The sequence below is a fragment of the Ahaetulla prasina genome, chromosome 4 (genome assembly GCF_028640845.1).
Source record: "Ahaetulla prasina isolate Xishuangbanna chromosome 4, ASM2864084v1, whole genome shotgun sequence".
Taxonomy (NCBI): Eukaryota; Metazoa; Chordata; class Lepidosauria; order Squamata; family Colubridae; genus Ahaetulla; species Ahaetulla prasina.
This window is the reverse complement of record NC_080542.1, coordinates 130,315,649-130,329,963: the sequence shown is the minus strand read 5'-3', so window position 1 is coordinate 130,329,963 and position 14,315 is coordinate 130,315,649. Positions and strand designations below refer to the sequence as shown.

The 14,315-nt window shown below is 35.0% G+C and overlaps 1 protein-coding gene across 12 annotated transcripts in view; it reads left to right on the top strand.

Moving 5' to 3' along the window:
• PARD3 (par-3 family cell polarity regulator) overlaps positions 1 to 14,315 on the top strand; it is a 734,935-nt gene that overhangs the window by 439,349 nt on the left and 281,271 nt on the right. For all 12 annotated transcript variants that reach the window (XM_058181713.1, XM_058181712.1, XM_058181707.1 and 9 more), the window contains 2 exons: positions 6,508 to 6,633; positions 8,856 to 9,232. In XM_058181713.1, the coding sequence (XP_058037696.1) occupies positions 6,508 to 6,633; positions 8,856 to 9,232 (503 nt within the window). The remainder of the gene's footprint in view (positions 1 to 6,507; positions 6,634 to 8,855; positions 9,233 to 14,315) is intronic.

Below are 14,315 nucleotides of genomic sequence, written 5' to 3'. Positions count from 1 at the left end.
TTTTTTTAAAAAAAATAATTGTCTGTTGGAAATTAGTTGAGTACTGCAATATAACTATCTAGAAGCATATTGATAGAATTGAACACATACAGTTTATAGTGGCATGGTAGTGATAGCCAATCATATAGTTGTTGGCTGCATGCCAGGGCTTCAAGATATCAATGTATTGTTCAGACAGAAGAAAACATCCTATGCATATACAAGCATACATTTATTGAGGAATCATATTTTATTCCCCTGTGAAATTCACATTTGTCTGCATTATTGTGTAAGTGTTTCTTGATCAGGGTTTTAATTATAGTGCTAAAAGGTTTTACAAAAGACAAGCTTTTATAATACTTTGAAATTTGGGGAGATATCTGTATAGAGAATAGAGACTGGAATCTTAAAAGAATATTACATTAGAATCTTAAAATTGAATTAAAATCTTAAAAGAGCTGTGGATTGGTGTGGTTCTAGGCAGCAATGCATTTTTAGGGAATTTTCACTGAAAGTTATTTATCCTGGTATATTTTGTTTGGCTGACATGTGATAGGCTTATATGTGAATTGTTAGAGATTTTAGTTAGAGAAGGAAACTCAGACTTGGTCACAAGTACCACTTGAGGATTAGCTGGATGGCTTGATGGGTACAAGGCTGAAGCTTTTCATACATTAATATAAAATCTCTTGTGAGAACAACAATAAATAAAAAGCTAATGGATTTTGTTAAGTAAATTTATTGGAAGAAAATAACCATCATCACCACCATTGCTATGTAACAAGGCTGCAAAACAAAGCCATTTTTTTGAATAGCCACTTAGTTGACATTATTTTCATTAACCAGAACACAGTACTTAGTTCTTTTCCTGTGATCTGTAATTTCTCCCCACCCACCCCAAGATCATATCCAGAGTTGCCAGAATCATCATCCTCCTCCTCCTCCTTGTCCTTGACCTTCTCCCCCCCCCCCCAATGGACATGATTTGACAGAAAGGAAGTTCAGTTGCAAGTTTGTAAATAAAGCCCAACAGATTTAATATATTCCTAAATTTACAGTTAAGTGTACCATTCACATGTATCTGAAAAGTTTCAAAATTAATCTTCCATCAATGCCTTTTCACTAGCTTTATTAGTTTGATTATATAAATAAAATAAACTCTGCCACATATGCTAACATTCCTCTTGTATATTTAAATTGTAATCAGTGATAAATCTGGAAATAATCAGCTAATGTATTATTGATGTCTCAAATTACTTGCATTAATATGCACTGTTGCTTTGAATATTTGAATGACCCCAACTGTCACCCAGCTGTGTGAATAAAGTAATGTAACCTAATAACATTAGGCAGTGCCTCCATCTATAAGGAAGATTATCCTAGGTATATCAAAGTGTAGTTCTCCCTATTTATTGTACCTTGTATGTGTTGAAACAGATGTCTCTCTGACTAAAATTGAGCATAACTGAATTGACGTAACTATAACAACAGTCCATTTTAATTTTTTTTAAAAAAATCCCACCTCTTAAAATAAAATTACTTGTGCATAAAAGGGGACTTCTTAAAAAATTAGAGCAAAACACATTTAAAATCAATTCAGACTTTTTGTTCCTTACATCCTGTACTCTTTCTCCTCTCTGCTTCATATATTCATTTTTTCTCTTGCAGTCAGGATCACTAATGCAGTTTACTTGTACAATCCAACTCAATTTGTATCTTAGCAATACTAACTAAACAATATCTGGTCCCTGGCCTGTTACACACCAAAAGTATATTTCAAATTTGTTGAACTAATTTGTTGTCTTCTTACAGACATTTAAAAACCTAGTAATTTGAACAAGCTGTTTGCTGTTTTTAACTTTACTTTTAAATTTTATTTTTTTAGTGGCTTTGTCTTTTGGTTTATTCATGATTAAGGGCATTGTGCAAACTCTGAAAAGTCGGTTAATTCAGCAACCAAGTTAGATTTTTTCCCCTGAGTATATTAACATAAGTTTGCATTGCATGCCAGCTACAATTTAGCCATATTGAAACCAGTGTGAAATTAAAACATTTCTTAGAAGTTTAATTAATTTTAAAAGGAAAACTATGAGCGTTTAATTTTGTTTAGCTCCAAGCTAATATTTTTAAATGAATAAGTCTATAACTGGCAAATGTGACGTAAAGTCTCTAAACTATTAAGGAATGGAGCTGGGAGAGTACAGAAATCTTATTTATTTTATTTTATTTTATTTATTGGAATTTGTCAGACAAAAATGAGAACAAGAATAAGAGAATAAAAATATAATGACAGGAACAATAGGCATGTTAGTGCATTTATGCACACCTCCTCTACTGACCACTTAAATAAGAAATAAGTTCCATGGAAGTCAATTTGTGATTGAAACTGTGAAACTTTGTAGCTGAGACAACTGAATCAGATAGGGCATTTCAGACTTTGACAACTCTATTACAGAAATCGAATTTTTTACAGTCAAGTTTAGAACGATTTACATTGAATTTGAAGCATTTGTTCACGTGTGTGTATTACTGCGATTAAAACAGAAAAAGTCATTTATAGGTAAAACATTACTCCATATATTTTTTTTATGCAATACCTAGGTCTGACTGGAAGCGAAGCAGTCCTAAGTTATCCAAACCAAGAATTTTGAGCTTAGCAGCATATGGAATTCTATTGTGTACAGAAGAGTGCAAAACTTTTCTTGTGAAGTACTCACTTGTACTGATGTCACATATATGGTGGGGATTCAAAACTGTTGGAACAATACTCTAAAATTCGTCTAGCATAAGTGTTATAAGCTCTAATTAGCAATACAATGTTTCCAGAAAAAAGCTTCACAAAATTAAGTTTATAACTCTTAATGCTTTTTTAGCAACACTGTTACAATGACTTTGGAGCATAAATCGTCAGAGATAAATTCACCTAGATCCTTAACAAATTGAGGCTCATTTGCTAGATCAATGCGTCCAAGCTTATACTTGACATTCTGATTACGTTTACCAATATGTAAGACACAGCATTCATTAATCGAAATTTGAAGTTGCCAAATAGATGACCATTCAGACACATAGTCGAGATCACTTTGCAAAACTTATCTTATTATCTGTAGAATTGAATAATTTTACGTCATCTAAATAATTTAAGAGGAGAAAGAGATAACATACTGTCATTATTTTGCTTGGAAGGGTCAAGGACAAACTTTTATTGGGATTCCTGGACACTTGCTGCATTGAGATTTTAAAAATTGTTGGGGAGTTTGGGAAATATAGGGATAACACATCTGAAGGAAACTGGGTTCATGAGATTTGGTTGGTTTCTCCAGCAGAAGCATTTTTCCAACTTTCTGCATTAAGACTTTTTTTTTTTTGATGATTGGTTTACAAAAGGGCTGTGGTGGCTCAGGCTGTAAGATGGCCTGTTATTAAAACACAGCAGCCTGCAATTACTGCAGCCTCGAATCCCACCAGGCCCAAGGTTGACTCAGCCTTCCATCCTTTATAAGGTAGGTAAAATGAGGACCCAGATTGTTGGGGGGGGGGCAATAAGTTGACTTTGTAAATATACAAATAGAATGAGACTATTGCCTTACACACTGTAAGCCGCCCTGAGTCTTCAGAGAAGGGCGGGATATAAATGTAAATTAAAAAAAAAGAGAGAGAGAAATGTATCTGAAATATAAATTTGACTATAAATAAACATAAATTAGAAGAGACCAGTGAAATCTGACTCTGCTCAGGAGATATGTTAATTGAAGCATCTGTATCTGTTGAGTTTCTTCTTGGGTGAACACTTCAAGTGAAAGGGGATTCTTCTTCTCCCTTAGTAATTAATACTATTGTTAAAGCACTTTAAATTTTATCTATTTAGTCAACTGGAATGGCTACCAACTCACAGATTTTGATTCTCAGCAGCTGACATAACATTTAAAAATAGTAAACAAAGTAACTAATGAACATAAAACATACACACACACAAAATGACACAGTATAACCTCTCCTAATGTGTTGTGGCCTGTCGGCTGCCGGCCCCTCCAGTAGCGGAATCAGATGAGGAGGAGGCATGGGAGTCAGAGCCAGCATCAAGGCAATCAGAGAGCTCCTAGGAGGAAGAAGGATTGGAGCTGTCAGAGATAGAAACATAGGTGGAGCCTGGGCTGTCCATCAACCCTCAGATGGAGAATTGACAGTCCAGGTCTGGAGATGACTGATGATGAGGAAGAGGAGGAACAGCTGGGTTCAGTGCCTGAAGCTCGGATGCGCAGAGGAGAGGAGAGCAATAGAAATCTATGGGCCGATCCTTGGGACAGAAGAGCCACTGCTGCTAGCAAAGCTCTACCCTAGCTCTGGGGATAAAAGGCAGGGCATGGTGTGGCAGACAACTATTCCTCTCCCTGCTGGACAGACTTGTTAGTCTGCTGAGAGAGGGGCGGGGGAGAGAGAGATGAGAGAGCGGGGGGGTGGGGGGGTGGGAGGAAGAGAGAGAGAGAGAAAGGGCAAGCCAGCAAGCATGGGTGTGCATACTCCATTTGCACAAGTGGCGGATGCGCGTGTCCACGCCCACCGCTTCTGAAAATGGAGCTGTGCACACTTGTCCGCTGCTTGCAAGAAACCATCCCTTCTCCCTGTCCCACCAGCCAGGCTGCAAAGCCGAAAAGATCAAATTACTTAGATCAAATTCTCAAATCTATTATTTTCAGAATAGGAAAAAAATTTTTTATAAAGTGACGTGGTACATATTATGATCCAAGTAACATGTTATAAAAATGAATAAATAGAAATGTGTCTCACACATAGTAATGTATCAACACCTCACTTCCACAACAAACTGTGTTGTGCAGCAGTTTCAATTAGAAGGCAAAATGGTGCTTCAGAGTGTGCCAGCTGCAAGTAGCTATGCCTGCTGGAAGGATTTATATTCTTTGCAGACAGCTGGTCATTTGCATTCTTTTCAAGAGTCACCTGAGTAGTGCAAATGGGTATGGAGCCTTCTTGGAACTGCTGAAAGGACTGTGTTAGACTGATGATGCCATATCCTCCCCCCCTCCTCACTGAGGGAGGCTGCTTAAAGAGGAATCAAGATTCGTTTTACACTCATTAATTCTACCAGGTACTTGAAAAGTGCTGATGGTTCTATCATCACAGGTGCACAAATATTTTGGTCATCTTGTTTCCAAGCCTAAGCATATGTCAAGGTCAGGCTGTTGTTTTTAGGCTCCTGCAGGTGGCTATCCCTATCATTTCATTTTCTCAATCCTTCTTAAAATGTGGTGAATTCTCCAGAATCAGGATCATTTATCTACTGTGGAATGCTAACTTTCTATAGCGTGGAATGTTCAGTGCAGTTGGTGCAGCTTAGCAATTCATTTGTCTTTTTTAGAACAACCATGTCATGCTACTGACATTTTTCAGCTAAGTTTCTTTTCATAAATTCTATTGAAAAGCCAAGTATTTTCCCTCCTTTACCTATATTCTTGTTCCTTAATAAACTCTGTATTTATTCTATTAAATATAATTATTTTTTCTTAGTTTGCTATCAATGTCTTCTACAGTATTAACTGTCTGATCTGGCTTTACAATTTCCTAAACATTTTCATATTCAACTATCTAATGCTTCATGCAGGAGTGAAATCCAGCAGGTTCTGGAGAACCAGTAGCGGAAATTTTTGTGTAGTTCAGAGAACCGGCAAATACCACTTCTGGCTGGCCCCAGAGTGGGGAGGGAATAGAGATTTTGCAGTATCCTTCCCCTGCCACGGCCAACAAGCCATGCCCACGAAGCTACACCATACCCACAGAACGGTAGTAAAAAAATTTGGTTTTCACCACTGGCTTAATGCTGTCTCATGATTTTAAAACCAAATATAGATCTGGTGTTTTCTGATTCCTTATTATTATTATCAGAATATCATGGAATCATATATTGAACTCTTTACTGACATCAAAATATATCATATTCAAAGTATTCTATTAATTAAGAAAAAGTGATCTAAGGTAAAAAAAAAGTTCTCAAAATGTTTACAGATTAATTGATTAATGATCTTGTCTATTATCTTTCCATGTATTGTAGTCAAGTTGACTGTTCTATGGTTACCTGGATTGTCCTTTTTCTCTTGGCTGAAAATAGTGTACCTGGTACATTTTCCACTCTTCAGGAATTCTCAATAATTTAGGCATCTCTTCTGATATGCCTAGGAAGAGTGGAAATGAAATGAAAAATACTTTGTAATCCATAATTTTAATGCACAGAAGCCATATAAATGATTAGTACATAGCACCTATCCATTCTTTCACACACACTACAAATCATTTCAGTGGGCTTTGTGTGACAAACTTTCTTGCACTCATAATGTAAAATGTCTACTGTACAGTTAATATATGGTAATCACTTTGAACTGTGATCTGAGACTGCTGATTTTAAAGGACAATGGGAACATTTTAACATTAGGATGGGGTGTATGCTTTTTTGTAAAATCTAAGTGCACCTTAAAAGCAATTGCCTGTCTAATAATAGTTTATGTTTTGTTCCAGAACTTTAGGTCTATTGGTGAAGAGACTGGAGAAAGGTGGTAAAGCAGAACAGGAAAATCTCTTTCATGAAAATGACTGTATTGTCAAAATTAACGATGGCGACCTTCGAAATAGAAGATTTGAGCAGTAAGTGCATAATATTTATCCGTGTGTCATGTTTGTGTTTTTCTTGACCTCGAAATCCAAGGTAGAAGCAATTTATAAAAGCAAAACAATTTTCTACAAGGCTTTGCTTTCACTGGATCATTTTGCTTTGGTCTCTATGGTTGTTATCTTCAGTGAATCAACTTGTATATAGGAAAAGGAAAGCATTCTGTAATTATTAACAAGTAATCATTATGTTTACTTGTTAAAGAAAATATGCAATTTTGTATTCAAGATATACATGCATATCTAGTAAGTGCCATAATCAGTAAAACTATAGAATAGAATGCAAGTTTAGAAGAACACTGGAGCTTCTCAGAAACCAACATTCCCCCCCTTCCCTGGTGCAATGTTATAATTGGCATGGATATTTTAATGAAAATAAATGTAAAGGGAAAAAATGGGCACCATCCAACAAAATAAAATTTAATTGTGAAAAAAATAAGGTTCTACAGTTAGGCAAGAAAAACAAAATGCACAGGTACAGTATATGTGGTAGCTCGCTCAATAGTAGTACCTGTGAGAGGGATCTTGGAGTCCTAGTGGACAACCATTTAGATATGAGCCAGCAGTGTGCAGCAGGTGCCAAAAAAACCAACACAGTTCCAGGCTGCATAAACAGAGGGATAGAATCAAGATCACGTGAAGTGTTAATACCACTTTATAATGCCTTGGTAAGGCCACACTTGGAATACTGCATCCAGTTTTGGTTGCCACAATGTAAAAAAAGATGTTGAGACTCTAGAAAGAGTGCATAGAAGAGAAACAAAGATGATTAGGGGACTGGAGGCTAGAACATATGAAGAACGGTTGCAGGAACTGGGTATGTCTAGTTTAATAAAAAGAAGGACTAGGGGAGACATGATAGCAGTGTTCTAATATCTCAGGGGCTGCCACAGAGAAGAGGGAGTCAGGCTGTTCTCCAAAGCACCTGAGGGTAGAACAAGAAGCAATGGGTGGAAACTGATCAAGGAGAGAAGCAACTTAGGACTAAGGAGAAATTTCCTGACAGTTAGAACAATTAATCAGTGGAACAACTTGCCTCCAGAAGTTGTAAATGCTCCAATACTGAAAGTTTTTAAGAAGATGGTGGATAACCATTTGTCTGTAGTGGTGTAGAGTTTCCTGCCAGGATAGGGGGTTGGACTAGAAGACCTCCAAGGTCCCTTCCAACTCTGTTATTCTATTCTATTCTATTCTATTCTATTCTATTCTATTCTATTCTATTCTATTCTATTCTATTCTAAATGCATAGTTTATACCTTTTGATAATTTATTAATTAATTTTAAAAAAAGAAACAGTACTAGAGTTTTTTTGTGTGTGATCAGATTATGTTTTTTATGAGTGGTAGTCATAAAAGCTGATCTCACTCCCACAGCTTTTTTATGTTTTAGAATTTTTCCAAATATAGACCATATGTTTTGTAAAACAGAGAACTCTAGTTTGTATTCAAAATCTCTCATGAGTACAGTATTATGAATTGTTGTGCAAACTAGTGGATTTTTTTGCATATGTATTGTGCAATAACACTAGTACTTAAACATATAGCGTTTATTGTTGTAGCGTATGCTAAATTCTTGAGTGGATCTTGGGATCACTGCTTCAACTATTTTTCAATTAGATGAGATCCACAATTTTCTGGAATAAAAAAATGAATTAGATGTACATCACCATTGCATCCAAAATTATGTCACTAAATACAACTGATTCAGAAAGAATCATTGAAATAATAGAAAAATCATCTTATATGGCTTGTGATTCTGAGTAAACTGAAAATGCTAGTTTTACAGTTTAATATGTTATTTCGAAATATGCTAGATGGACATCATGCAGAGTAACTCCATATGTTTGTTGATTAACAGTATTCTGTATTAAATATCTTGGTGAGAAGAATTGTCAAAATTGCAGCTTTATGCTATTTTTTAACATTACAACCAGGATCTCAAGAATTTTATAACACAGTTATTTTAACTAGCAGCAACAGGAAAACTTAAAAAAAAATAGTCCTAAGAAGAACATAGTTGAGAAATAAAAGGCATGCGTGAACATATCATTCCAAGAAATATCCTTTTCAGTTTACAGTTCAATTAGAACAATATGTCTGTCATTTCATAATGGCTAATTAACATCAGTAATTATGCTTGTAATATCTACTAGTCTGCCAGTCTTAATTTGTTAATTTTCCATTCGTTTTAAAACCTAGAGCACAACATATGTTTCGTCAAGCCATGCGTACACCCATCATTTGGTTCCATGTGGTTCCTGCTGCAAGAAAACAACAATATATAAAGCTGTCCCAAAGCGAAAAGAATGCTTACCATTCCAGCCGTTTTAGTCCTGATTCCCAGTATCAAGACAGTAAGGGTATCGACCACTCTGGACTTCACACTTTACAAAAAATACCCCAAGCGAGCAACCAAGGTGATGCGTTGGACTCTTACTCACAACTACCTCATAATGTGAATTCAGGAAAACCACCTCTGGGTCTGTCATCAACACCACAAAAAGTTCATGCGACTTTGAACTCTGGCTATAATACCAAAAGGATAGGGAAGCGTCTTAAAATACAGTTAAGGAAAGGTAAGTTTATTGTTTCTGTATTTTCATTTATGGGATGGATACAAGTATATATTAATGGAGATAACCTTAGGACCTAGAATTCCCCAATAGAGGAAAATTGAAAATGGTCAATTTTCTCATTGCTCTAAACAAGAGAACAAGGAGGGAACATTTCCTTTCAACCTGGGAAGGGCAGAGGAAATAGGCAGTGAATTAAGAGGATGTAAGAAGAGGTTGCAACTTCCACTGACTAGCGTAATTAGCTATTTAGTGGTTTCCACATTGACATATTAATAATGGCTACTTACCAGCTGTACAGTATTGACTGACTGGAATATTTCAGCCAAGTTCAACGGCTATTTCATACATTAACAAGACTTTTTTTTGCATAGCTGTCACAAGAGGCTTTTATTATGCTTTTATTATGATCTAATTAAAGATCATTGTATTCTTTTTTTTGCAAACTATTATTTTTTCTTATGAGCAACCAGTTTGCTCTTTTCTAGTTCCTGAATGATAAGCTCAACAAACTTAAATGATACAGAGTTGAGTTTGTGTGTGTTTGTGTATGCGTACAAACACATACATACATACATATATATTGCTATTGATTGTGTACAAAATTACTTAAGGTGACCAGTTTAAGATGATATCCTTGTGGTTGGAGAAACGTTATTCCTAACTGAATGAATAATCCTGTGGTTACAATTATAAATTTAGTCACTATGGAGATTTACCAATTTTTCAACTGTAATAGATAAGGAGAAAGTCAATTAAAACACTGCAAGGACATTGTGCACGCTTCTGATTTTCAATAATTGAAATCCCAATCTTGTAATTTATATAATTGCAAAAGAAATTTAAACTTAATAATGGACTAAACACATTTTATGTCTCTTGAGAATACACAACTGTAGTACAAATAGATGTGGAGCAGCGTAGGACTTCATTATCGTATTACATTAAATGAGGCCAGTCTTTGAAGACTGCAAGTTAATTTAGAATAAGTTACTGAACTATTCAAACTAGGGCCAGTCCTAATAAAAACATACCAGATTTGAAGAAACCACAAGGCTGAAGACCAATTTCTGAATATTGTTCTAATAGCTGATAGATATATTTCACCATCTTTTGTGACATATATGATTTGATATATATTAATGTTTATATCTACCAAATATTATGATACCAACAAAGATCTTTTTTTCTGGTGCTTGCTTTCTGGGTTAGATGGGTAGAACAATGGAAAAGTGTCTGCAAACTAAATGTCATCTCCAGAAATATTCAGTACTTGCCTTTGTAACTTTTTAGATCCATTCAGTTATATTTGTTTCTTTATTACATTATCACAAAGTTTTGTTATAAGAGCCTGAAAATATCATTCGTGCTCAATTCTGATTCCAGTCAATTTAATTTTACTAAACTTTAATTCACACAGTCTATACAGAATCAGTTACATGTAACCATTAAATTAAAGATCTGTAATGCCAATTCATATATTCCATTTAGCTCTGCTGAAGAGTCCCCTAATGCAAGTCTCTTCAAATTATGCAATCTGGTACTGCAATTGAAAGAACTGCTCATTCGTCAGCTCATTCATTCAATTGAAACAAACAGTACATTAAAAAGTTACGATATTTATGTAGCTGCTTACCAAGCACATCTAAATTATATTAAAGTAACCAAAATATATTTATAATCCCCATGCCACAACTTGAACGCTTCTGGGCAGTTGCAATTATTTTAAACAAAATCCATAGAACATACAGCCTATGGGCTGCTTGCAACCCTACCAAGCAGCTTTGTGTGGCCCACTGGTATTTTTTTTTTAAAAAAAGTCAATACATTCACCAGCACTGCCCTGAAAGCTGTCTTGCTGATTGTCTCCTGTGCCTCCAGCTGTTGCTGCTTCGTAGCCATTAAACTGTTGATTGGTGTCCCAGATATTTCTCTGCGACCGACAGGGATTTTTCATTGATCAGTTGGCCATTTCTCTCCTATATGTTGTGCAGGCCTGATTTAGAACATAACTGCAGTGTTGTATATTAATACAATCAGAATGTGCGGTGCAAGTAAATACTTTCGCTCTTTATAGCAGTTGGTGAGTCCCCTTCTGACAGAGCTAAAGTTCATTCTCGGTAGAAATAATGCCCTGTGCCATAATTCTCATTTGATTGTACTATAGAAAAATCTACATGTGGTACCACAAATGAAGAATACCCTTGCTTAAAATAGCCCAAAGTCAACAGTTGATCACCTTTGTTTTAAATAAAGGATATCATAATACAACAGATCTTAAGCCTAATCTGCTATTTAACAAGTAGCAGTTACTTTACCATCATTAGGTTAAAATTTACTTGTTTTTGTATGTATGTATTTTTATGTGGAGGGGAAAGAAGAGAGGAGGGGGGGGGAGAGAGAGAGATTGTCATTCTTTTCATATTCAACCATTCAATTTCAAATTGTGATATAAATGGAGAAGTATACTTAGTATAATGCACAAGAGTCCTTGTTAAAACTGTGTTTTTGCAAGCTGTAGAAGCTGTATTGTCTAAAATGACAAAATAAGATACTCTTGCAGTAATTGTGCTTACTTCCATTATAATTTCTTAATATTTATTGCCATTTTGGCATTTTCAAATAACCTGATCTTTCATAGGAATTAGTTATTTAATAAAGTTAGAAGAGAAGGTCAGTAATATGCTTCTGTCAATGGAGAATGTTTGTTGGCTTTTTCTAAATGAAAATTGATATCTATTTATCTTTTGTTAAAGGTCGGGGCTTGAACGTCTAGCATACAGATTTAGCAGTTATTGGTGATGTTCTAATATGACTGGGATTTTGCAGTTCTGCCAATCTTTGTAGCTCATATAAACTAAGGTCAATTCTTAAAGACACTTTCACGAGTATAATGCTTTCCTTATATACTACAGTGTTGAACCCATACATCTTAAAACATCACACATGAAGTGGATTGAGACTGATGTTAAAATGGGTCTGTGTCAATCATTTTGAATGGCATTGTGAACAATGAATGCAACATAAAGCACAGTATGAAAGAGAAAGACGTGGGGGATGGAGAAACATGGTGGACAATGCAGTGGAAGCAAAAAGTGTACTTTCGGCCACATTTGGTTCTTCAAAATTGCCAGAGTTTTTGGAAATATATTTATATATTATTTATTTCATTCTTTATATTTATTAGAACCAACCACTCCAGAAAATTCACTACTTGTTAGTGAACAAGTAGAAATAATTGTATGTCTGATGTTTGCATATTTAAAACTTTGTATACTATACCAGAGAACTTTTGAGAATTAGTTTCACATCTAAGATGCATAAAGGATTATCTGTATTACTCTTATCTCTTCTCCCATCAAGCAGTGGCATTTTTAAAACTGCAGTGCTGGGCTTAGTGGTAAAAATAAGTAGCTTTAATGCTGTAGTATTTTAAGCAGGGTCAAAATAGTCCATCTTTCCAGTTACAGGACCATTTCTGATTGCATTTCTAGAGGACATATCCTTTGATAAGCATTGTACAGAATGGCTCATATTCTCTCAACAATTCCAGCAAATACTTGTGTAATTATTTTGATTGCACATGCAGCTGCAGAACTTTCATTTTCAGATGACCAGTTCAAGTTTCTAACTGGTCATTTTCAGACACAATTATTGTGATTGCCTACGTGCAATTCCAAAATGTGGACCACCAGTATAAAAGGATTTGAAAAGCACAGCATCTTAGTAGTTTTGCAAAGGATGTAATTAAACAAAACATTTACTTAGCCTTGATCCATGTGATATTGAAAAACTTCCCTGAATAATGGTTTGCATATAATGGACTTCTAATGAAACATAGTAAACAATGCCATTTGTATTTGATGAACAATTCACTAAAATCAGAGTGGGATTGCACCTTATTGGGAAAAACAGCAAGGAACAAGTAGGCCTGTAATCAGCTTGCCATCATTGCTCTATTTTTGTGTGGCATTCCTATAGTTTTTCTTTTTGCTTCAAACATCATGGGGTACTTAATTTTTCTATATGGTCTCTGTTGTAACAGAAAACATAATCTGAATGATCAAAACCTTTAAATTCAGACAGCAGAGATCTCCAAAATAGTTACAAATCATAATTTTGAAAAGTACAGAAAGGGGAAAATATAAATACATGATTGAAGTGCATTGATATATTCATTTCTGTGATAAGCCAATAAAATAAAATAAAATTTAGTTTTAATACCCTGATTCAATCCATTACTTTGTGGAAGGCAGTCTTGAGATTGTCACTCAAAGCAACTTTGAGTGACAAGTTCTTAAAAAAGGATATAGTATAAGCAACATAGAAACACAGAAAACAGATGGCAGAAAGGATCCAGTGGTTTCTTGAGTCTGCCCTTTGAATTGTGTTTCATTGTTTTAGTTTTGTGTTCAATTTAGTTATTATTTTTAATTAATTTTTATTTTATGTAAAAAAACCAGATAAATATATGTTTATCTCAAACATGTTTACACTTAGTTACTGATGATTAAATAATTGGTTCCAAACTTCCGCTAGTCTTTCTGTTAAGTAATACTTTCTAACATTACTTTTGAGCTTCCTGTCTTGTCAGTTTGAGGAATGCCCCTGAGTTCTTGATTTTTGCTTAATATTGAAAATACTGTCTTCTAGAATCTTATTCAACTCCTTAATATATTTAAAGGTTTCAATTATTGTGACCCCTTTCCTTTCTGTCCTCCAAGCTGTACATACTCCAGTTTCTCCTGATATGTTTTGTCCCTCAGACCTTACACCATTTTGTTTGCCTGTCACCCAACACTGTATATCCAAACTCTGTAAACTAACAGTTAGAAACTTGTGTCATAATGACTCATTGTTTATACATCCAAACAATCCCCAATTTTATTTCTGCTGCCTATAACCCCATTAGAAATTGTTTCTAATATGCTTGTTATTTTGCTTAAGCAGTACTGCAAAATTTTGTCTTGGTTGTCCTGGTTGCAAAGTTACATTTTCATTACCATCACAACTGCAAAAGGTCACTAAACAAGGGAGTCACTAAATGAGGATTACCTGTATAATTACTATTTTAAGCAAACTTTAT